This window comes from Cordyceps fumosorosea (genome assembly GCF_001636725.1).
Source record: "Cordyceps fumosorosea ARSEF 2679 chromosome Unknown scaffold_19, whole genome shotgun sequence".
Taxonomy (NCBI): Eukaryota; Fungi; Ascomycota; class Sordariomycetes; order Hypocreales; family Cordycipitaceae; genus Cordyceps; species Cordyceps fumosorosea.
The window spans coordinates 412,436-432,844 of record NW_017387319.1 but is presented as its reverse complement, the minus strand read 5'-3'; the positions used below and the strand labels follow the sequence as shown (position 1 = coordinate 432,844).

General features: G+C 56.2%; 9 protein-coding genes across 9 annotated transcripts; 5 read left to right on the top strand and 4 right to left on the bottom strand.

The window, feature by feature from the left end:
* Positions 1 to 1,200: 1,200 nt before the first annotated feature.
* On the top strand, positions 1,201 to 1,572 carry ISF_07015 (hypothetical protein; the record flags this gene model as incomplete). The annotated part of the gene is made up of 2 exons (XM_018850619.1): positions 1,201 to 1,397; positions 1,449 to 1,572. The coding sequence occupies 2 exons, from the start codon at positions 1,201 to 1,203 to the stop codon at positions 1,570 to 1,572; spliced, it is 321 nt and encodes a 106-aa protein (XP_018702264.1).
* Positions 1,573 to 2,002: 430 nt separating this feature from the next.
* Positions 2,003 to 3,634, bottom strand: ISF_07014 (glutamyl-tRNA(Gln) amidotransferase subunit A; the record flags this gene model as incomplete). Its single annotated transcript, XM_018850618.1, has 1 exon — positions 2,003 to 3,634. The coding sequence occupies one exon, from the start codon at positions 3,632 to 3,634 to the stop codon at positions 2,003 to 2,005; it is 1,632 nt and encodes a 543-aa protein (XP_018702263.1).
* A 992-nt stretch (positions 3,635 to 4,626) lies between these two features.
* Positions 4,627 to 7,060, bottom strand: ISF_07013 (acid phosphatase AphA; the record flags this gene model as incomplete). The annotated part of the gene is made up of 5 exons (XM_018850617.1): positions 4,627 to 4,863; positions 4,923 to 5,388; positions 5,448 to 5,888; positions 5,948 to 6,637; positions 6,699 to 7,060. The coding sequence occupies 5 exons, from the start codon at positions 7,058 to 7,060 to the stop codon at positions 4,627 to 4,629; spliced, it is 2,196 nt and encodes a 731-aa protein (XP_018702262.1).
* A 1,601-nt stretch (positions 7,061 to 8,661) lies between these two features.
* Positions 8,662 to 10,818, top strand: ISF_07012 (hypothetical protein; the record flags this gene model as incomplete). The annotated part of the gene is made up of 1 exon (XM_018850616.1): positions 8,662 to 10,818. One exon carries the CDS (start codon positions 8,662 to 8,664, stop codon positions 10,816 to 10,818), a length of 2,157 nt encoding a protein of 718 aa, XP_018702261.1.
* A 184-nt stretch (positions 10,819 to 11,002) lies between these two features.
* ISF_07011 (X-Pro dipeptidyl-peptidase) lies at positions 11,003 to 12,688 on the bottom strand (the record flags this gene model as incomplete). Its single annotated transcript, XM_018850615.1, has 1 exon — positions 11,003 to 12,688. One exon carries the CDS (start codon positions 12,686 to 12,688, stop codon positions 11,003 to 11,005), a length of 1,686 nt encoding a protein of 561 aa, XP_018702260.1.
* Positions 12,689 to 13,193: 505 nt separating this feature from the next.
* ISF_07010 (Mpv17/PMP22) lies at positions 13,194 to 14,083 on the top strand (the record flags this gene model as incomplete). The annotated part of the gene is made up of 2 exons (XM_018850614.1): positions 13,194 to 13,609; positions 13,675 to 14,083. 2 exons carry the CDS (start codon positions 13,194 to 13,196, stop codon positions 14,081 to 14,083), a joined length of 825 nt encoding a protein of 274 aa, XP_018702259.1.
* Positions 14,084 to 14,758: 675 nt separating this feature from the next.
* ISF_07009 (hypothetical protein) lies at positions 14,759 to 15,145 on the bottom strand (the record flags this gene model as incomplete). Its single annotated transcript, XM_018850613.1, has 1 exon — positions 14,759 to 15,145. One exon carries the CDS (start codon positions 15,143 to 15,145, stop codon positions 14,759 to 14,761), a length of 387 nt encoding a protein of 128 aa, XP_018702258.1.
* A 1,756-nt stretch (positions 15,146 to 16,901) lies between these two features.
* ISF_07008 (chitinase) lies at positions 16,902 to 18,226 on the top strand (the record flags this gene model as incomplete). Its single annotated transcript, XM_018850612.1, has 3 exons — positions 16,902 to 16,936; positions 17,012 to 17,113; positions 17,179 to 18,226. 3 exons carry the CDS (start codon positions 16,902 to 16,904, stop codon positions 18,224 to 18,226), a joined length of 1,185 nt encoding a protein of 394 aa, XP_018702257.1.
* Positions 18,227 to 18,668: 442 nt separating this feature from the next.
* Positions 18,669 to 20,333, top strand: ISF_07007 (protein SIK1; the record flags this gene model as incomplete). The annotated part of the gene is made up of 3 exons (XM_018850611.1): positions 18,669 to 18,838; positions 18,919 to 20,038; positions 20,109 to 20,333. The coding sequence occupies 3 exons, from the start codon at positions 18,669 to 18,671 to the stop codon at positions 20,331 to 20,333; spliced, it is 1,515 nt and encodes a 504-aa protein (XP_018702256.1).
* Positions 20,334 to 20,409: the final 76 nt, after the last annotated feature.

Genomic DNA, 20,409 nt, shown 5'->3' with positions numbered 1-20,409 from the left:
TACTGCTATTAATAGTTGGTCGCCCACCTCAGCACTGTGCTACCACGCAGTTGCTATTTTCGGTGCATCTCAAGGCGGCAAAGCAGTCCTTCCCTTGGGTACGTAATCTGAGGTAGGATGGGTGGATGAAGCTCAGAAATGACGTTCTTCTGTGAGCGGGGTCCGAACCTGGTGATACTTGGATTGAGACTTGAGACTGCAACGCCAGCTATCCTTCAGTTTTGGTGTGCTACCGCGCGCGCAATAGGTAAATTTAGAGATATATTCGCGCAGCCTTGCTTGACGCCCGCAGGGCGATTCAATCTGCTGTGTCATGAAAGATGACCGGCTCGGCTAAGATAGCATATGTGTCTGTGGCTCATAGTACAATGGTGGGTGTAGTCAAGTTCTATAGTAGCACCATGAAGGCAGCAACAACACGGTTCCCTCCAGAATGGGCTGAGTGAGCGTTTCCCAGCGTCGATGGGACGTCGCATTTGACGCCCGGATTCCCTTGTCGTCCAGCTATGTTCCCCTTCCACTCACGACTACTCCTTGATGCCGCTCAGAAGGTACTTCTAGTAGCCCGCTTTCCACATCGTCGACAGCCCTTGCACTGCAGCCGGGCCCTCCGAGTTGGAAATGAAGTGTTGCGCCTTGAAAAGGCCAGTCAAGTATCGACCTGGCCCTCACGCACCCTTTCCCTAGTGCCAGGAGATGGCTTACACCAACCTCAGCCATTGTAATCGCGATCGCGATCGCGGCCCCCATCTTCGCAGACCGGTTAACCGTCTGTCGCACTCGAAAGTGGCCAGCATTCTGGGGGTCACAGAATGGGCGAGGTCTCTTCTAAAGAGGCATTTGCCACTCGATTATGCATCCTTCAAACAAGGTAGAGCTCGTAGGTACCTGAACAAAATCTTAGCTCATGTTACACGGTTAGATGCGAGGCAACAACACCTTGTGAGCCTCTGGAGCACTTCATGTATAAAATGCAGAGAGCTGCCGGCCAGAGATAGACTCTCTGCTTCCTACTTTCCCCAATATCCTCACAATTACCACACTGACCGAAAGACTCTCACTCCCTGCACACTCTTGACAACTTCTTTTCGAGACTCTCGCAGACGCTGCGCCCGCCTCGTCGCCTCAAGATGGCCGCGGAACCTTTTCCTTGCAAGATGTGCAATGCGCTCCTCATGAGCAACGAATGCCTTACATGCCATGCGTATGGTTCCATCATGCCAAAAGCGTGCCGGATCTAACACCGTGAACAGCAGAGAGCAAAAGGACGGTCATCAAAACCAGTTCAGCATTGACATGTATAACTTCGAGCAGAATGCCCTCAACACATCGATTAAAAATGAATATGCCCAGCCTAGGAGACCTCTTGAATCTAAACCTATCTCCATCCCGGGCAGGTGAGAATTTCCACCGTGTCAAAGTTCAGCCGAAACTAATACCTTACATAGCATGCCGCAACCGCAAAACGCCGTCAAGCCTGAAAGCAATGAGGAAAACTACGTAAGCGGTTGCGGCACCAAGTCGATCCCTATCCCAAAGAGGAAGAAAAAGGGGACGGATCAGCAGCGTTGACCGGCCTTTTTCATTGCTATCTTCAACTCCTGAATCCTCAGGGTCGATGGGGGCATTACGGTAAGACCGTTCCATTTCTCCATCTGCCTTTGCCGCATTGCCACCTTCGAGCATGTCTTTTGTTAAGCAGGATGTTAGCATGCGGATGTATTAGACGCCTGAGGTATGGCTATTAATAGAATAATTATTTTTGAGTTCCCCAGAAAAACATCAGCAAACATCCAGGTGTGCTTGCTATTGCTTGGTTACCATCAAGCCTGCCGAGGTTCGAGCCAGACGAATGACCCAGCCCGTGACCAATACACTGTTTGAGAAGGAGAATTAAGTTTTGATAAATTTATAATTTATTTGACCTTCTAAAGATACTGACCCTATTTTAGTATGGTGTACTATTTTTTTAATTTTCCTCGTCTTTGATGTGGCGCTTGGCTCACTTGCCGACAACATCATTCAGCTCCGTCTTGGGCAGGACAATCGGGCGCACCTTTTCGCGAACCAACGTCTGCTGCTCCAGCGCATACGCCATGCCGATGAGAGCCTCCTCCGTAAAGTGATCCCCCGCGAACGCCACCCCGAACGGCTGGTTCGGGGCCGTCGCGTTCAAGTTGCCGAAGCCGTTCTGCGTAACCTTCGTGTCGTTCGGCATGCGGCCCATCGGTACCGTAACGACCGGGTGGCCCAGCAGCGCCGCCAGGCCGGACGCGTAGCCCGACGGCGCGAACACGGCGTCCAGCGTGCGATTCTTCAGCGCGCCCGCCAGGCCTCCCTCCCCGCCCAACGTGAGCTGCTCCTGGTAAGCCTCCCGGAACTGCGGCGAGTCGTTGCCGAAGCCCAGCGCGAGGGCCGAGTCCCAGATGCCCGTGTCGCGCTCCGGCCAGCCCTCCCGGGGGTCCCGGTGGGTGAAGGCCTGCAGGTCGGCGAGCGAGGTCACGTTGTGCGGGTTCGTCTTCAGGTGCTTCAGGTACAGCTCGCGCACGCCGGTGACGAAGTCGGCCTTGAGCACCACATCGTTGGCGCTTCCGAGCTGCTCGTAGCCGGGGAAGTCGACGTCCTCGACGAGGACGGCGCCACTGGCGCGCAGGAGCCCCAGCGCGTGGCGGAACGCCGTCGCGACGGCCGCGGGGAAGCCCGAGTCCTCGCCGCCGGTGGCCAGCCCGCGCGGCACGCCAATGCGCTTGCCCTGCAGGCCGGAGGTCTTGCAGGCAGCGACGTAGTCCGGGACATCCTTGTCGGCGAAGGGGATGGCGGACGTGTAGTTGTCGTGGCAATCCTTGCCGACGATGGCGCGCAGAAGGTGCGCAGCGTCCTTGACGGTGCGCGCCATCGGGCCGACAGTGTCCTGGTGCTCGGAGATGGGCACCACCAGGTAGCGCGAGGTGAGGCCGACCGAGGGCTTGATGCCGACGAGGTTGTTCTCCTCGGAGGGCGAGATGATGGAGCCGGCGGTCTCGGTGCCGAGGCACGCCCAGGCCAGGCCGACCGAGGACGCGACGCCGCTGCCGGACGACGAGCCGGACGGGTCCTGGCCGGGGAAGTAGGCGCCGATGGCCTGCCCGCCGACGGAGGACCAGCCGGAGCTGCCGTTGTCGCTGCGGAAGTTGGCCCACTGCGACAGATTCGCCTTGCCGAGGATGACGGCGCCGGCCTTGCGCAGCTTCGCGGCGACGGTGCTGTCCCGCGGCGGCCGGGCGCCGACCAGGGCGAAGGAGCCGGCCGTGTTGTTCATCTTGTCGTCCGTGGCGATGTTGTCCTTGATGAGGATGGGGATCCCGTGCAGGGGACCGACGGTGCCGTTGTAGCGCTCCTTGTCCCGCTCGGCGGCGATCTTCAGCGCGTCGGGGTTGATCTCGTTGACGGCGTGCAGCTGGCCATTGACTTCGTTTATGCGGGCGATGTAGGCCTTGGTCAGGTCGACGCTGGAGAAGGCGCCTGAGTCGAGGCCCTGCCGCAGCTCGTCCAGCGTAGCATCGAGGAGCAGGGGGAAGCTGCCGTTAGCAGCGTTAGCTACACAGAGAGCAAGTTGTAGGATGAAGCAGCATGCGCTCAGCACGCGCCCAGTCATTAATCGGCCCATCATACTATCGACTAACGAGATAGTACTTGCAGAAACCAAAACAACAGAACGACTGCGTCCCAGGGCTGGGAGGCGTGTCTCTCTTTAAGTAGTTCTGCAGGCACAAGGTTGCGCTAGGAACTTGGCGTCAATGGTAGCGAGGCTCAAGAACTTCTGTGGACCAGTACTCAGACACATCATCGCTATAGTTGGCAGGAGGTTATCTAGTTGGACTGCGGAAAGGTTCCTGGAGGAGCTTATGCATGTCGATACCCCTCGCTGTCATTCATGCCAATTTCCTAGTGCAATCTTGTACCTCGAGAACTACTTCCGTAGTTCTCGACCTGGCCTTTAGTCGTTAGGGTATTCGACGGGCCGAACTTGTCAACGTTGATCGTCTTACAATGTTACCTACTGTACTGGTAACGCGAAGTAGCAAGTGACGAAACGGGCGAGAGCCGCGCAGTTCCGTCGTCTCTTCTCCCCCGTCAAGGTAGTATTAATGACTCCAATATTGATCGACCCGGGCAAGGGTGGCTCAGTCAGGGGGGCGATGCAGACTTGGGCCTTGTCTCTCGGACCCGCTGATGGTCAACAATCAGGTAGGTACTTTTAATGCCGCTACTGCGGCAAATGTTAAGATTGTCAATGCATCTGTATAAACTCAAGCAGTGTTCCATATTAACTTCTGTGACAGCTCTGGCGGGTCCCTCGAAAAGTACCATCCCATCCTAATGAGGCTTCTTTAAAGAGGCTCTGAAATCTTATTAGGATGCACAGTTATCAGTCCATCGCAAAAGGATGAGCCACAGTGGGACGATGGGTCTAATATCGAAAATCTCCATTAAAAAGTTTGCCGACAAGGCAATTGATAACTAAACCGGCTCGGAAAACTGCTTATTAGAAACTCTCTGTCGATTTTAAGCTCACACATGAAACGGGCGCGACTCAGGGCTGAACAGGCCTAGCCTAAACCTGGTACACTACTCGTGTGACATCATCTAGAAGAGAAGCGCGACGAGCATTGAAACACCAACGCAGAGGGCAATTGAGCGACTGGTCGTGGTAGCCGCGCCGGTCACGGGTGCAGTGGTATGGGCGCTGCGGGACGGAGCGGCGCTGGACGGCGCCGACTGTGAGAGAGAGGTCTTGGCGGCGGGTGCGGTGCTGTTTCCACCGGTAATAGTGCTGGTGTAGGTGCGAGTGCAGGGGCAGTCAGTCACGGTCAAGGTGGTGGCCTGTTCATTTCATTAATACGTTTTATTCCCAAGGGAGAGCGGTATGAGGAGAGTAGTACCTTGGGGACAACGTAAGTATGCGTGCCCTCGGTGATGGTGGTAGGGCCGGGACAGTACGTCGTGTAGGAGTCGACGGTTTTGGTGATGACAGTGACACCGGCTGTCGGTGCGGACGTGGTCGTGGACGAAGTCGCAGTGTGGTTCGCCGCTTTGCGGATCAGCGTGAAGTCGTCGCCGGAGGAGCCGTCAGCGCCCTTGACAAAGGACCAGGTAAGGACAGTCTCGTTGACAACAGTCAGCTTGCTGAAGCCGTAGTGCGTCTGGTCAAAGATGGCGGTGATGTCGAGCGCCTTCTTATCCTTGGCCAGCTCCGAGTGGCTTTCAATGTTGCCTGCCATGCCGTTGATGATGTGGGTCATGGAAACGCCCTCATTGGCATAAAATGTGTTGTTGTTGACGATGGAGGCCTTGTCAACCGTACCGTTGCGGCCGAGGGGAAAGGTACGCTCGTACCAATGGATATGGCTATGAGGCGAATTAGCACTTGGTGACTCTACGCATTTCTACTCCAGCCAAAGACTTACCCAGAGAGGTAGGCATCAACCCCATACTTAAGGAAGAGGTCCTCAAAGGCAGTGCGCATGTTCTGCTGGTAGGCGGCGACCTGCGAGCTATACATGGGACGGTGGCTCATGGCAATGACCCAGGGCGTCTTGCTGCGGTCTACCTTGGCCAGATCCTGCTCCAGCCACTTGTACTGCTCGTACGACTCCTTCTTGGTGATGTTGCCGTTGACGGCACCGAACGGGCCGCTGTCGGTGGCGTAGGTTTCGTTCGCCTTGGGCTTCCTGTCGGCGCCCTTGACATCACTGGCAAAGGACCACTCCGGGCTGTTAGGGTAGTCTGTCTCGCCGTTGAAGGAGATGAAATGCGCGAGGCCGTAGTCAAAAGAGTACCAGAAATTGCTGACGCCGCCGGACTCGCCACCAGGCATGCGGAAGCGGTGCTGATAAGCCGTGTAGTTGCTATAGCCGAGTGGTTGGTGTTCGTGCTCGCAATGAGAGGTCTAAGGGAGGGAACGTACCGCTGAGAAGGGGGGCAGCTGTAGTAGGTGAGCTTGTCAGACTTGGGAGCGGTGCTGTTCAGGCGGTTGTGGTTGAGGTACGCGGCCAGGACCTGACCAGGGCCGTCAAACTCGGCGCAGGCGGCCTCGTGGTTGCCAGGCAGGACCATGTAGGGCACCTTGGACGTGATCGGGGTCATCCACTGCTGCCAGAGATCCCAGTTGGACTCGTACAGGGTAGACATGTCGCCGCCTCTGGGCGTGCCCTCGGTGGGGATCTCGCCCTCAGGCAGCGGCGTCTCGTACTCGGGCGTGATGCCGCCGGGCAGTTGGGTGCTGGTGCCGTTGTAGCAGACGGGCCAGCTGCTCGCGCAGGGGATGATGCCGCTGTACCAGTCGTCGGCGTAGCTGATGTCGCCGCCGTGCCAGGCAAAGGCCATACCTTCGTCAATAGCCTTGTTCAGCTGCTTATAGGTACCGGCGGCGTTGGTGTAGCCCATGTCGTTGAGGACGCCGATGCTGAAGCCTTGCTTGCTACCGGCGGGGCGGGCCGTCTTGAAGCTCAGGACGTCGGAGGCAGTCGTGCCGTTGGCGGCCGCAATCTTATAGTAGTAGGTCGTATCGGGCTTCAGGTCCTTGATCTGGACGTCGTGGTAGTACTGGCTGCACTGGGTGACGGCGACCTCGGAGCAAGGCGGCGTGCGGGCATAGCTGACAGGCGGAGTTAGTCCAGCAGGTAGGCTACTATATCGCCACTTCAGAAGCAACGTACGAGTGGCTTGCGCCGTTTGCAGTCTTGTCCAGGGCGTCATGGCTAGTACCCCAGCTTACAGACGGCGCGCTGCCCAGACCAAAGGGCGTCTGGTAATGAATGTTGACACCAGTGCTGCCGGCGTAGGACAGAGAGATGACATTGATGTTGTTGGACGGGTTCGAGGACGCGGGCTTCACAGCAGGCGGCTCGACAAGGCGCAAGTAGCCCTTGCCATTGCCCTTGACGGTAGGGTTCACCCAGTCGCCAATTGGGGTCTCCGGTCCGGTGTAGGGGTAAGTCTCGTCGACGGTCGGCACGGCGTTGGCCAGGGCAGAGAGCAGACCAACAGCGACGGTAACGGTGGCCTTGACGGAAGCCATTGTGCGTGCAGAGTACGGGTATAAACGAATGGATTGCAGATGTCTTGGCACGATTGGGTCACATTGAGATCTTCCAAGACACTAGAACAGCGGCCGTGGCATTCTTAAAAGGAACCTTGCAAGGCCACGTTCCATCGGCCTCATCCGCAAACTCGCGTGTGGCGTAAACTTCAAGCCTCTGAACGGTCATCAATTAGGAAAGGTCACAGAAGGCAGCAAGTTTCTGCACAACAGCGGACGAGCCTCGCTGTAGGGGCCTATGGCGGCTAGGAGGTTGAGCACATGGTGCTTGCGTTCCTGTTGCCACAATGCCGATTATCCGGGTAGTCAGGATTTCCCCAGACCGGCTTACGACCGGCAGCCAGTCGGACGACATGACGAGCTGATGATATTGCAAATTTGACCGCGTTTATTCGCTGATGTGCTGCAGTGGTGGAGATTGCGCGAGAACACGTGGGTGGAGCGAGCTTCGCTAACAGGCAGGAGATGTCAGTGGGCTACTGTGAGGAACCTGGATTGCATAATATTGCAGCATTCAGACGGGTTCCTATTCGGCTGCCTTACAGGTTAGCTGATTGTCAAATACTGGTAGATGAAGCCATCGGCCAGCGCCGGCCGGCGACAAAATAGATGTCTTTGCATCAAGCCGGTCAACTGAGTCGTCCCGAGTTGGATCGCCGCAGCCGGTCATCCGGCACAGAAATCGATATGGACAATCTTGAGGCTGTGGTTAAAATCTCCATCGGAGCAAGCACAGCGTATTCCGGAGCAACGAGGAGATCTTCCGACCAGAATCCGTCGTTTTGGTGGCAATGCTTGATTGAGATTTTTCAAAGAACAGGGAATTGGGAATTGGAACTGAAAAGCGGGACTCATGATATTCTGGCCAATCATCGATGAGAAAACAACCAGCCTATTCGCAGAGGCGTTGAGCCCAAGAACCAAAAATCAAAGAAAATTTCCAAATAACGGTGCACCGCTAAAACGTATTACCTGATCGGTAACGGTGGTTTTCAGCCACTTAGACGAACATGAGATCTCACTACCGAGTCACAATCTGTAACTCCAGGGGCGCTAATTCGTACTCGGCAAGCATCGCCCAGTGGACACTCCGCGTCGAGGACCAGATAGAAACCACAACAACATTGGTCTCCCTGTCTCACGACAGCGACGCGTTCGAGCCCTGCCAAGGGTCCAGTTGACGTGCCGCGATGTCGCGAATCCTTGCAACTTGGCCCAAAGGCTGGCTGTTGATTCACGGGATGCGTGGGGCCGGCCCGGTGCAACGACGCGGGAGCTATGCCTAAACAGGAAACAAGTAAACAAAGAGACAGACAACAAGACGTACAAGCCTAATATACTCGTGTTAGTGGGCATTGTCATGCATGCGTGACACGTCTCCGTGGAAGAAGAGAGCGAGCTTCAGCACAGTATACTTGCTTTGTTTGTATTCCTCATTGCCAGCAAAAAAAGCATCTCTTCTTTTTGCTATTTGGGCCGCCGTCCGCCTCCAATCTTCCCTGTGCTTTACTCCTGCATCCCTTCCCAATTCTTTCTTTTTATACGCGCTGGGAGGATTTGCGTGGGGTTCAATGGCAAATATGTCGGACGCAAACATGGAGGATCTTGATCTGCCTATCGCCATCCGGCGCTCTCGTCGGAGCACCCCAGCCGTCTCAGTCAAGACCGAGGAGACCACCGAGGCTACCACCATCCCCAAAACGCCCGCCCGAAGGAAGCGCACAGTCCGCTTCTCCGACCCGGGCCCTTCGTCCGGCTTGACGCCCATGATGCGCCGCACAGTGTTCGCGACGCCCAGCCGCAGACGCTCGGGAACCCCGCTGCGCAACTCCAGCCCCGTCGCCGCTCCCGCGTCAACCAGCAGCGGCCCGTCCCGGCGAAGCGAAGCGAACCCGTTCCTGGCGCCTCTCCGTCAGACGATGGACGGCCGCGTCGAGAGGCAGGCGAGGCGCAGCAGCTTCCGTGCCATGCTCAATAAGATGGAGTTGCAGAAGAAGAAGCTGCTGCGCTTTTCGCGGACCGAGATTGAGAAGCTCAAGAGCCAGGTCAAGTCCAAGGACGCCGAGATTTACGAGCTGCAAAATGCGACCATTGTCATCGACACGGAACGCGTCTGGGATCTTGAGAGGCAGGTTGAGCAGCTCCAGTACGAGCTGGATCGTCGCGCACCGACAGAACTGAATGAGGACCGCACATATGACTGGACGCTGGCTGCCAGAGACCCGTTTACGCAAGATGACGACTACTTCGACATGGATCTCGACGGCGAGCACTTTGGCGATGCTACCCAGGCCCAACTTCAAGTCAGCACTCCGTCGAGAGCCCGGTCCTCGTTCCCCACGCCACCGGCGACGAGCCCAATGATTCCCGGCACACCCTCCTCGCACTTTTGCCGCCAGCCGCAGACGCCAAAGTCCCATGCCGCCGTCCAGGCATGCTTCCCAGACCCTGAGCGTGAAGTCCTGGAGGAGCAAGTATGCTCGCTGCAGCTCGAGGTGTCCAAGCTCACCAGTACGTTGGAATCGTACAAAGGCTTCCAGTCGCGCCTCAAAGACCGCCTGGCCGCCGCTGTCCCGGAGGCGATGGACGTCGCCGTCTCGGATGCAAACTTGGAGAGCATCGAGAAGCAGATTCTCCGCCTGCTGGAAGATATGACAGACCGCTCCGCTGCTCTCGAGCAGCTTTCCGCCCGCATCAGCGATATTGGGTTCACAGGAAAAGACGCTGAAGAGATGCTCGCCTCGATAGTCTCGGGGTTCCGCGCAGCCCGGCTCGAGCTCGAATATCTCACCCCGGGCGAAATCACCCTACCCCTCACCTCCCACGGCGCCGAGGTCCTCGACCTGTTGCTAACTAACCTACGCGACCTCGCCCGGCGCGTCAAGGAGGGCGAGGACAGCATCGACGAGTACCACTCCATCGAGCAGTCCCTACGCAAGCAGCTCGACGGCCGCGTGACCGCCATGGACCAGCTCAAGGCGGAGATGAGCAAGGGGGAGACGATCATCTGCGCAGCCGACGTCCGCATCCACGAGCTCGAGGTCGCCAACCAGCGGCTCAAGGGCGCCATCGACACCTACGACCGCGACATGAAGGAGCTGGAGCGGCTCGTCCAGAAGACGGACCAGGAGAAGACGCAGGCCGTCGAGGACCACGACGCCGACAAGGAGCGGGACGTCGAGGCGCTCGAGGCCAAGGACCGGACCATCGCCGAGCTCGAGGACAAGATCAAGGAGGCGGTCCGGCAGGCGGAGCAGCTGCTGCGGGACATGTCGGACGAACAGGACAGGCACACGCGGCACGTGGTGAAACTCAATCAGGCGCACGGGCGGGGCCTGGCGCTGCGCGACGCGCGCGTCATGGAGCTGCGCGTCGAGATTGACCGCGTCAACGAGTCGCTGCGCGAGTCGCACGAGACCATCCGCGCGCTGCGCGTGCAGAACGGCGGCCTGCTCGCGGAGCAGGACAAGGCCAAGAAAGCCATGGACGCCATGCAGGAGGAGTTGCAGCGCGTGCTGCGGATGAGCCAGGCGTTCCTGCGCAGCGCGCCGAAGAGGAAGCGCGGCAACGAGGGCGAGGAGCGGGGTGAGGCTGAGGGTGACGGCGAGGGCGCCGCGCCGGTGGTCCGTCCAGGAAGGCTTCTGAGCGGCGAGCTGGCGCGCCGCGCCTCGCGGACAAAGAGGCCCAGGGACAGTGGCCTTGGCTTTCTGGACGAGGATGAGTGTGAAATGTTTTGAAGATCTCGTATGGTAAACGGCGTCTGGGCGAAACTGGGCTCTCTATTTGAGAATTGCATTGGCATGTACACTATATACCAAGCCTTCGAGTTTGGGTCACTCTCTCATTTATATTTTCTTTGTCACAATCTACATTCAAGTTCAATACTTCTCACTGTCCATCATTAAAACTCGCTTTTTACGGCTATTTCTTGTAGAATCGCCAGTGGGGTTTATAATCCGGCGACAGTGGCAGGTCTAGCAGAAGGGCACGCACCATCTCGACAGCCATGCTGCCGCCACGCAAGATGGCGTCGTGGAACTGCTTCTCCGAGACACTGCCCTCGCGCAGGACCTCGCCGCGCAGGGCGTCAAACTGCAGCGCGCCGAGCAGGTAGCCGGCCTGGTACAGCGGCGGGTAGTCGCCCGCGAACGAGCGGCGGACCTCAGCCTCAGCCGTGGCCCGCTCGTGCCCGACGCCGTCCACCAGCAGGTCGACGCACCGCTGCGGCGACCACTCGCCCAGGTGAAAGCGGAGCGAGAAGACGATGCGCGCGCAGCGGTGCATGCGCCAGAAGAGCGTGCCGACGCGGTCCTCGGGCGACGCGAAGAAGTCGCCGCGGTCCCAGAGCCGCAGCTCCCAGTAGAGCGCCCAGCCCTCGATCCAGAACGGCGTCGAGAACAGGCGGCGGTGGCTGTTGTACCTGCCGTTGTAGTAGTACTGCAGGCGGTGGCCGGGCACCAGCTCGTGGAAGACGGTGGCGCGCGCAAAGTGGCGGTTGTTGCCGCGGAGCACCATCCGCTTCAGGTCGTGGTCCATGTCCGCGAGCGGGTACGCGATCAGGATGCCGGAGCCGCCGAGGAAGAATGGCGCCGTCTTCTGCAGCGCGGCAGGCATCATGTTGGCGCGGTACGTTTCGTCGGCGACGCGCGGCACCGTGACGAGGTCGTGCTTCTTGACGTACGCGGCACCCTCGAGCGCGAGCGCCTTGGCGAGCGCCGGCTGCTCGCCCGGAGCGACGTGCTGCGTCTTGACGTAGTCGAGCGCCCGCTTCCAGTCGTCGCCGAAGCCGAGCTCGCACGAGGCAGTCTTCATCTGCGTCTCACACCACCGGAAGACCTCGTCGGCGAGGTTGAGTAGCTCCTCGGGGCTGTAGGCAATCATCTCGGCCTCGAGTTCGACGAGCAGCGCCTCCCGTCCAATCGGCTGGCCAATGATTTCATCCTCGCCATCAGGCCCAATGCCGACAAGGTGTCGCTCAACAGCAACCTTGTGTTCGCGCAATGCGGCGACGGCTTGCTTGAGTGGCGCTGTAACCCACCAATCAAAGGATGGGTCATAGGAGCCGAAGAACCTTCGTATTTCTTCGAGATGTTTCTGAAGCTCATTAATGATTTTGGAGGCCTTGAATGCGTCCGTCTTTGTAGCGTGCAGCTTCCCATCCACGACACCGTGCTGCGTCTGCTGCGCCAGTTTTGCGACGGCATTAACTTGGTCAGCGAAGTAGGCGTTTTCAAGCGGCTTCACGGCCTCACGCGCTTCGGATAACTCGACGACAATATCTGAGAAGGGGAAGAGGTGCTCGATCCGAGAGATGAGCTCTCGTTCCGCCTGGAGCTGCTGCGTTGTTCGATCAAGGTGGTTGCGGAGCTGCAAAAAGTCGACTTGGTCCTGCTTGGACAGCTGTTGGAAGTCGAGGTCGAAGAGGGAGTCAAGCTCGTCGCTGAGGAATTGACGCAGTCGTGCATGCCTTTGCGGCGAGACGGAGACACGATAATAGTTTTCTAGTTCTTCAATGTCCAGACCGACACGTCGGACGCGGTCGGGCATGGACTCGTGGAAGTCATCACCCGCGTTTGCGACAGGACGAGCTACCCAGACAGCATCCATTTGATGTGATTTGACGGTGGTGTTTTTTGCAGATACGATGTTTGAGTTCCGTTTCCGATGCGATGTACCGTGATGGTGATGTTGACGTTGAAGTGAAATCTAAAGGCGAGGGTACACGACCCGACCCCCGCCCGCTGGCATGTCTGTCGTCAAGAAACAGGCCTCGCCTCACCATCGGTGATGGTACGCGACAGCATTGAAGCGAGGGATCTAGCTGTTTCCTCATAACGTTAGTAGACTATTGTGGGATTTCCGCCCGGTAAAAGCCGACTTGGTGCTGATGGTCAGCCAGGCTAAAAGCCAAAACATGTACGAAGTACCCGTATGGGTCACACCTTTCGGGTTCTGACTGGTCGCTCGGATCCGAGGGCGCAATCGCGAATCTTAATAATCCAGATTGTCAAGGGTTCACACGGCGCTTTCTGGGAAATTCTCCTTAAACATCAACCAGCATTCAGACATTCGCTTTTTCTTTTGTGCAGTGCAGCGCGTAGCTGTGCACGCAATGCGCTCCCCTCTGCTACAGACATCGCTGCGACAGCGCCTGCTAGTGTCGCGACGCAACCCCCGGCCTCAGTTCAGAGCAAACTCGTCCTCATCGCAGCCCAAACCTTCCGCCGGGGCAGCAGATCCTCCCAGTACAAGCACAAACAGCGCAAGCGCTGCCGCTACCGAGGCAGCAGCAAAGAATGCCGCTCCCACCTCGATATGGATGCGCCTGGGACCTCTCACCCAGGTTGCGACGGCGTTTGGCCGGGCCCAGCAGAAGCGGCCATACGTTGTCCAGACCCTGAGCGCCATGGTCATCTTCATAGCCGCCGACGTCAGCGCTCAGAACATTAGCGGCTCGGAGTACGACCCCGTCCGGACGACGCGGACCACCTTTATCGGTGCCCTCTTCGCCATCCCACAGTACCGCTGGTAAGCGCCAAGTCCTTCCCTCGGAAACACCGGAACGGAGAACTAATGCAAGTCCTGTCGGCCAGGTTCCATGTGCTGGCCCGTTACTTCAACTACAAGTCCAAGGCCTTGTCCATCGCCGCCAAGGTCGCCTTCAACCAGGTCACCTTTGCAGTCGCCTTCCCCACGTACTTTTTCGGCATGCAGGCACTGCTGTCCGGCGAGAGCCTGTCGGGCACCCTCAGACGCCTCCAGGACACCGTCCCGCGCAGTTGGCAAAACTCTTGGAAGGTCTGGCCGGCCGCCATGGCCTTTAATCTTTCCTTTGTTCCTCTCGAGTACCGGGCGCTCTTCAGCGGCATGATTGCAATCGGCTGGCAGACATATTTGAGCTGGATGAATCGCCAGGCAGAGCTCAAAGAGAAGGCTGAAGTCCAAGTGGCGGAGGGGGATAAAATACAGGCGTTGCCTATTCAGGCTGCTGTGGCGGTCTAGAGAAACCATAAATCTCTCTTACCTCGTTGTTTTCTGTTCGTACTTTATAACGTCTTTGTGTTGTGTACTTTGCGGCGTTTGGGTTGGCTCAGTAGTATAGAGGTAGAAATACGGACTAGATGAACAACAATTTTACATAGACAGACAATAACGGCAATTACTCTGCCGTATCCTTACATCCAGCACAGCATAAAGATAGCCTAACTTATCAGCGTGTTGCATCTGCAACCAAAGTCAACGGGGGTTTGCATAGGTATCTATCGACTCTCACGGACGTAACCCTTAAAAGCCGGTATCGCCTGACAGCAGTTCTACGAGAAGCCATTTCGAAGATTGCCTATTCTTTTTTTGTTGGTTACCCCTTTTCTTCTTATTATTATTATTTATCCTTTTGCTTTCTTTTTTGTTATTCTTTTTGCCTCAGAAGCATTACTTTAAGATTCGCTGCGGAACAGCGGGTTCTACAACATCCGCCACCATGAGACAGAGGTCCTCGATTCCGAGGTGCAATACTTTGATTGTAGGTACTGGTAGCCAACTCTTAGAACTTAGGTTGATTCCAAAAACATGTTGCCCATCAAGGCCTCCCTCCTTCGCGTCCGTCATCCCCTCCTGGCTGTTTGGCAGCTCTAGTTGTTGGCCTCGACATACGAATACGTATGTAGGTAGACAAGCTTAGCAGCTGCAGCGCCCTCCGCATTCGTGATTTTCAGTGCAGTGCTCGTCGCGAAAGCATTCCCTCCAAGAAGTACTCGGGCCGTCCCAAGTGGTCCAGCACCAGCCACCTTTGCCATTGCAGATCTTGTAGCACCAGCCCGAATTGGAGCAGCCAGCCTTGGGAGTGCTCCAACACCTGCGCTTGTCCAGCGTCTTCTCGACTTCCTCGAGGACGGTGGGATGCTCCCTGCACATGCGGACAGTACCGGGGTCAACGCCCGCGGGGACTTCCATGACGCCGAGGGCACCACAGATTTCCGCCGCCTCTGTCTCGGTGACGTCCGCGCGAGACTGTGCAGTTGCCAGGGAGGCCACCTGGATAATAAGGGCAATTGAAAACTTCATTCTGGGAAAGGTAGGGAGAAGGCAGAACGGGTGGCGTTTGTGTGTTGTGATTGGAGTGCAGCGCAGTGCAAGAGAGAAGAGCGATCAAGGTTGTTGGCAAGAGGGCACTGGGAGTTGAAATCACAGTCCCTTTATAGCCAGGCGACATAAAGCAAAGACCTGCCTTCTACGCCTTCCTTTCGACTACTTCTTGCGCATTTACAATTTACAATTGTTGGTGCGTCGCTGCAGTTGGTTCTTCCATCACGCAGGGTGGAGCGAGGGCCGAGAGCGCTCTCCGATATCACAAGGAATCGCAGATAGCCTAATTCGTACAGATTGCTTCCATCTCACTGGGTTCTTGTCTGAAAGCACTATAAAAATACACTATTGCCGTTTTGGTTAACTTGCAGCCGTAGGGTGGAGGGGTCTCGGCTCAATCTGTCCCTACCTTCTATTGACTCTCCGATTCCTACAGCCAAAATGGGCATAAATGGTCATTACAAGTAAATATTAAAAGCGACCAAGACATATGGTCATGAGGTTACGGCTGAGACTCGCGGGCGGGGAACGTGGCAGTGGCGCTCCTGATGCCAGTATGCGGCCATAGCCAGCCTTCTCTACTGCAAACTGTTTGTCTTTGGGAAATTTCGATGCATGAAGCAACTCGCCTAAGATGACATAAAATTCATCATTATAAGTGAAGGGATGTACATGGTTGGTCAGAGCCTCGCCGAGCCTGCCTAGTGATGCTGTAGCACCGTCGAAGGCATTCATGAGCCCCGAAAGTGACGTCGAGGGCACTCAAGAGACCCGAAAGTGGCGTCGAAGGTCTGTGGCAAGGAGATTTCCGCATGCAAACTTTCCCATAGAGAACAGCCTACGAGAGCAGCCCCTAGAAGTCCGGCATTTCACGCCCACGGGCCATCGTCGAAAGCCCTGCGCAGGTAGTTGGTAAAGGCCCCTTTCACCAAAAATTGCAATTCCTGTGGCTAATTCGGGCGCCTGCCAGAGATTTTGCTGGCTAGAAGTTTCCGCGCCCACTTGTGAGCGACGGTTATAACTACTGAGTTTAGAACCCAAGACAAGTACAGTTTTGGGCAGAGATCAGACTGAGATTGCAACCCAATTGCGCGTCAACTCACTCAATTTCTTCAGCCGGTAAGTGGCGGGCGTGGATGTGAGGGTTGATCGTGATTCAAAGTAACCTGAGAGCTTGCGCCGAGTGCAAGGTTATAAGTCCGCTTTCCTGTACATGAGATTTGTTTCTGACGGCATCGCATGCAATTGAGTCCGACCGACGAAATCTTGCTCGAGATTTCGATTTGCCGCGTTGATGCGGTACGGTGCATTATTATAGAACCTGTTACCCGTGACCAAGGCTGGTCAAGTCACGATGGGTTGAGAGGATGCCATGTCCATCAATCCAGAGTATCACGCAGTCGATCCCACCTCCATAGCAAGTGCAACTTGACAGTAGCAGGTGTGTAAAGAGACATACATTTTTCCTGCTTCGCTAGTAGAGTCTAGAAGTCCAGAGATTGAGATTCACATGGTCAACTGTCTTAGTTATTGTACAGGTGATGAATCACCCGCTCCTTGGCATGCGCCCACCACAAAGAGGGGACCCCGCCACGTAGTTGGCTGCACCTGCAAGCACTGCCTCTTCGCGCTTGACTTGCCCATGGCCTGTTTGCACCTTATATCCATAACAGCTCTCATCATCTCGATTTTGTTTACTTTCAACTCTATCCCGCGCTTCAAGCCACCCGTCAAGATGAGCTATCGATCCGTAGCCTACTACGTCAACTGGTATGGTTGTCAAGCACTTCGCGCCGCGAGCCACCAACTAGCTGGCTGACGATGCTAACGACTTGGACGTTGCAGGGCCATTTATGCGCGCAAACATTTGCCGCAGGATCTCCCCGTTGAGAACCTAACCCACGTCTTGTATTCGTTTGCGAATGTACGCAGCGAAAGCGGCGAGGTGTAAGTCTCGCTCCTCGAAACCCGTGGAACCCCGCGCTTGCTGACCACTCATGCTGGATCAACAGCTTCATGACCGATAACTGGGCGGACACCGACATCCACTGGGAGGGAGACTCATGGAACGACCCCGGCACAAACATGTACGGCTGCCTCAAGCAGCTCAATATTTTGAAAAAACGCAACCGGAACTTCAAGGTGCTGCTCTCCATTGGTGGCTGGACCTACAGCTCCAACTTCCCCGCTCCAGCTAGCACACCCCAGGGCCGTGACACCTTCGCCAAATCTTGTGTCGAGCTGGTCAAGAACCTTGGTTTTGATGGCATCGATATTGATTGGGAGTATCCCAAGACTGAAGAGGAGGCTGGCCACTTTGTTGAGCTCCTCGCTGAGGTCCGCAAGCAACTCGACGAATACTCTGCAAGAGCTGCCAACAACTACCACTTTGAGCTATCAGTGGCTTGCCCAGCCGGGCCCGACAACTTCCAGAAGCTCAAGATCTCAGAAATGGATGCATACCTGGACTTTTGGAACTTGATGGCCTACGATTACGCCGGGTCTTGGGACAAGATCAGTGGACACCAGGCAAACCTCTATCCCAGCAAAGACACTCCCGCCTGCACGCCATTCTCTACCGTCGCAGCCGTTGATCATTACACGCAGAATGGTGTTGCGCCGGATAAGCTGGTCCTTGGCATGCCGCTGTATGGTCGTGCATTTGAAAATTGTGACGGCATGGGCCAGCCTTTCCAAGGCGTCGGGCAGGGCACCTGGGAGCAAGGTGTATACGACTACAAGAAGCTCCCTCTGGAGGGTGCAGAGGAGCACAAGGATGATGATGCCTGTGCCACTTACTGCTACAATTCAGCATCTCGTACTCTTGTCACATACGACACTCCGGAGCTGGCAAGGATCAAAGCCGGGTTCATCAAAGAACGCGGACTGGGTGGAGGTATGTGGTGGGAAAGCAGTGCCGACAAGGCAGGTGCCGACTCCCTTATACAAACCGTCACTGGCGAGTTTGGTGGCCCTGGAGCACTCAAGCAACAGGAAAACTGCATTCGTTATCCTGAAACCAAATATGATAACTTGAGGGAGGGATTGCCGAACAACTGAGCGCCCTTGCAGGCAGGGTGGCTGTGAAGTCGCGCTCATTTTCCGTGGCCGCTCTACCACAACACCTACCCTTTTCCTCACAGCTGAACTAAAGGCATTGAGATTGATTTCCGGGAAATCGCAAATAGAATCATATTTTATCAGGCAGTGCAACCATAGATAATAATCCGGGTTTATCAAACATGGAGAACCTAAAATTGATCTAAGAGCTCAAGTCGGCCAGTTTTCAGGATGCGATATGGCTAACTGGCTATCTCCACGTGATTCTACCCCACTTTCCTGCCTCTGCCAAACGCCATTGGGTCGAGGCTTGAGCTCCAGAAATTTTTCCTCTGAAGAAAAAGTGCAAAAAAATCGTCCAGCGAATTTCCGCCTACACCAAAACTATAGTCAGGACGTCTGTTTTTCGACTCAATTGCGGCGCAACCAGCGACGGATCAAGATGTCGCACATTGATTACGCTTTATACGAGTCCCCGGTGGGCTATGCCCTCTTTCAGGTGGTGCATCAGGCGGATGCTGTGGGTTTGAAGTTGAAGGAAACCCAGGCCGCTGTCAACGATCTGTCCAAGTTTGGCAAAATGGTGAAATTGGTCAACTTCAGCCCTTTCCGGTAATGCTACTCTTACGCGAGCCCGTGTTCGCCATTTTCTAGCCGCTGAGGCGATTTTACTAACATGTTCCCTCGTAAAGTGGTCATGTCGAAGCTCTCGAGAACATCAATCTCGTCTCCGAGGGTATCTGCTCCGAGTACCTCAAGTCCGTCTTGGAACTCAACCTCCCCAAGAGCGGCAAGAAGAGCAAGGTTACTCTCGGAGTTTCTGAGAAGAACCTTGCCGGTGCCATCAAGGGCGAATTCTCCGGCCTCGAGTGCGAGACCGCCGATACCTCTGAGGTCGTCTCCGACATTATTCGCGGCATCCGCCAGCATGCCGACAAGCTCCTGAGCGATCTCAAGACTGGCGATATCGAGAAGGCCGGTCTTGGTATGGGTCACGCCTACTCCCGCGCCAAGGTTAAATTCAGCGTCACCAAGAATGACAACCACATCATCCAGGCCAGCGCCACCCTGGACTTCCAGGACAAGGGCGTGAACCAGTTCTTCATGCGCGTCCGCGAATGGTACGGCTGGCACTTCCCCGAGCTGATCAAGATTGTCTCGGACAACTTGACCTATGCCAAGCTCGTTCTCGCCATCGGCGACAAGAAGACCCTGACCGACGACAAGCGCGACGACCTGGCTCAGTACCTCGAGGAGGACGGCGAGAAGGCCCAGGCTATCATTGACGCCGCCAAGGTCTCCATGGGCTTCGACGTCCTGCCCGCTGATCTCGAAATCATCACCCAGCTCGCCACCGCCGTCGTCAAGCAGGCCAACAACCGCAAGACCACCGGTGGCTACCTCGAGAGCAAGATGAACCAGGTCGCCCCCAACTTGCAGGCTCTCATCGGCACCCCCGTCGCCGCCCGTCTCATCTCGCACGCTGGTTCGCTCACCAACCTGTCCAAATACCCCGCCTCCACCCTGCAAATCCTCGGCGCCGAGAAGGCCCTCTTCCGTGCACTCAAGAGCAAGAGCAACACGCCCAAGTACGGCCTGATCTACCACAGCAGCTTCATCGGCAAGGCCGGTGCGCGCAACAAGGGCCGCATCTCCAGATACCTTGCCAACAAGTGCAGTATCGCCACCCGCATCGACAGTTTCTCCGAGAACCCCTCCACCCGCTGGGGTGAGGCTCTGCGCCAGCAAGTTGAGGATCGCCTGGAGTTTTACGCCTCTGGCAAGCGTCCGACCAAGAACGCTGATGTCATGGTAAGGCTTTTTTCCTCCCCTCCCCTTGGTTATCCTATGAGATTTGTATTTTGCTAACTGGTTGAATTAGAAATCGGTCATGGCTTCCCTCGGCGATGCTGACGAAGACGAGGAGATGGTCGATGCTGATCCCACCCCCAAGAAGGCGAAGAAGGATAAGAAGGATAAGAAAGAGAAGAAGGACAAGAAGGAGAGGAAGCGTAAGCATGAGGAGGAGGAAGCCGCCCCCAAGGATGACGGCGAGAAGAAGAAGAAGAAGAAGAAGAGAAAGTCCGAGGCTGCCGATGATGAGTAAGTCTTGACCTCGAACGGATGAGCATTCTCGTTTGGCGTGGATTCACGGTCCGCGCGAGACGGCGCATGATTGTATA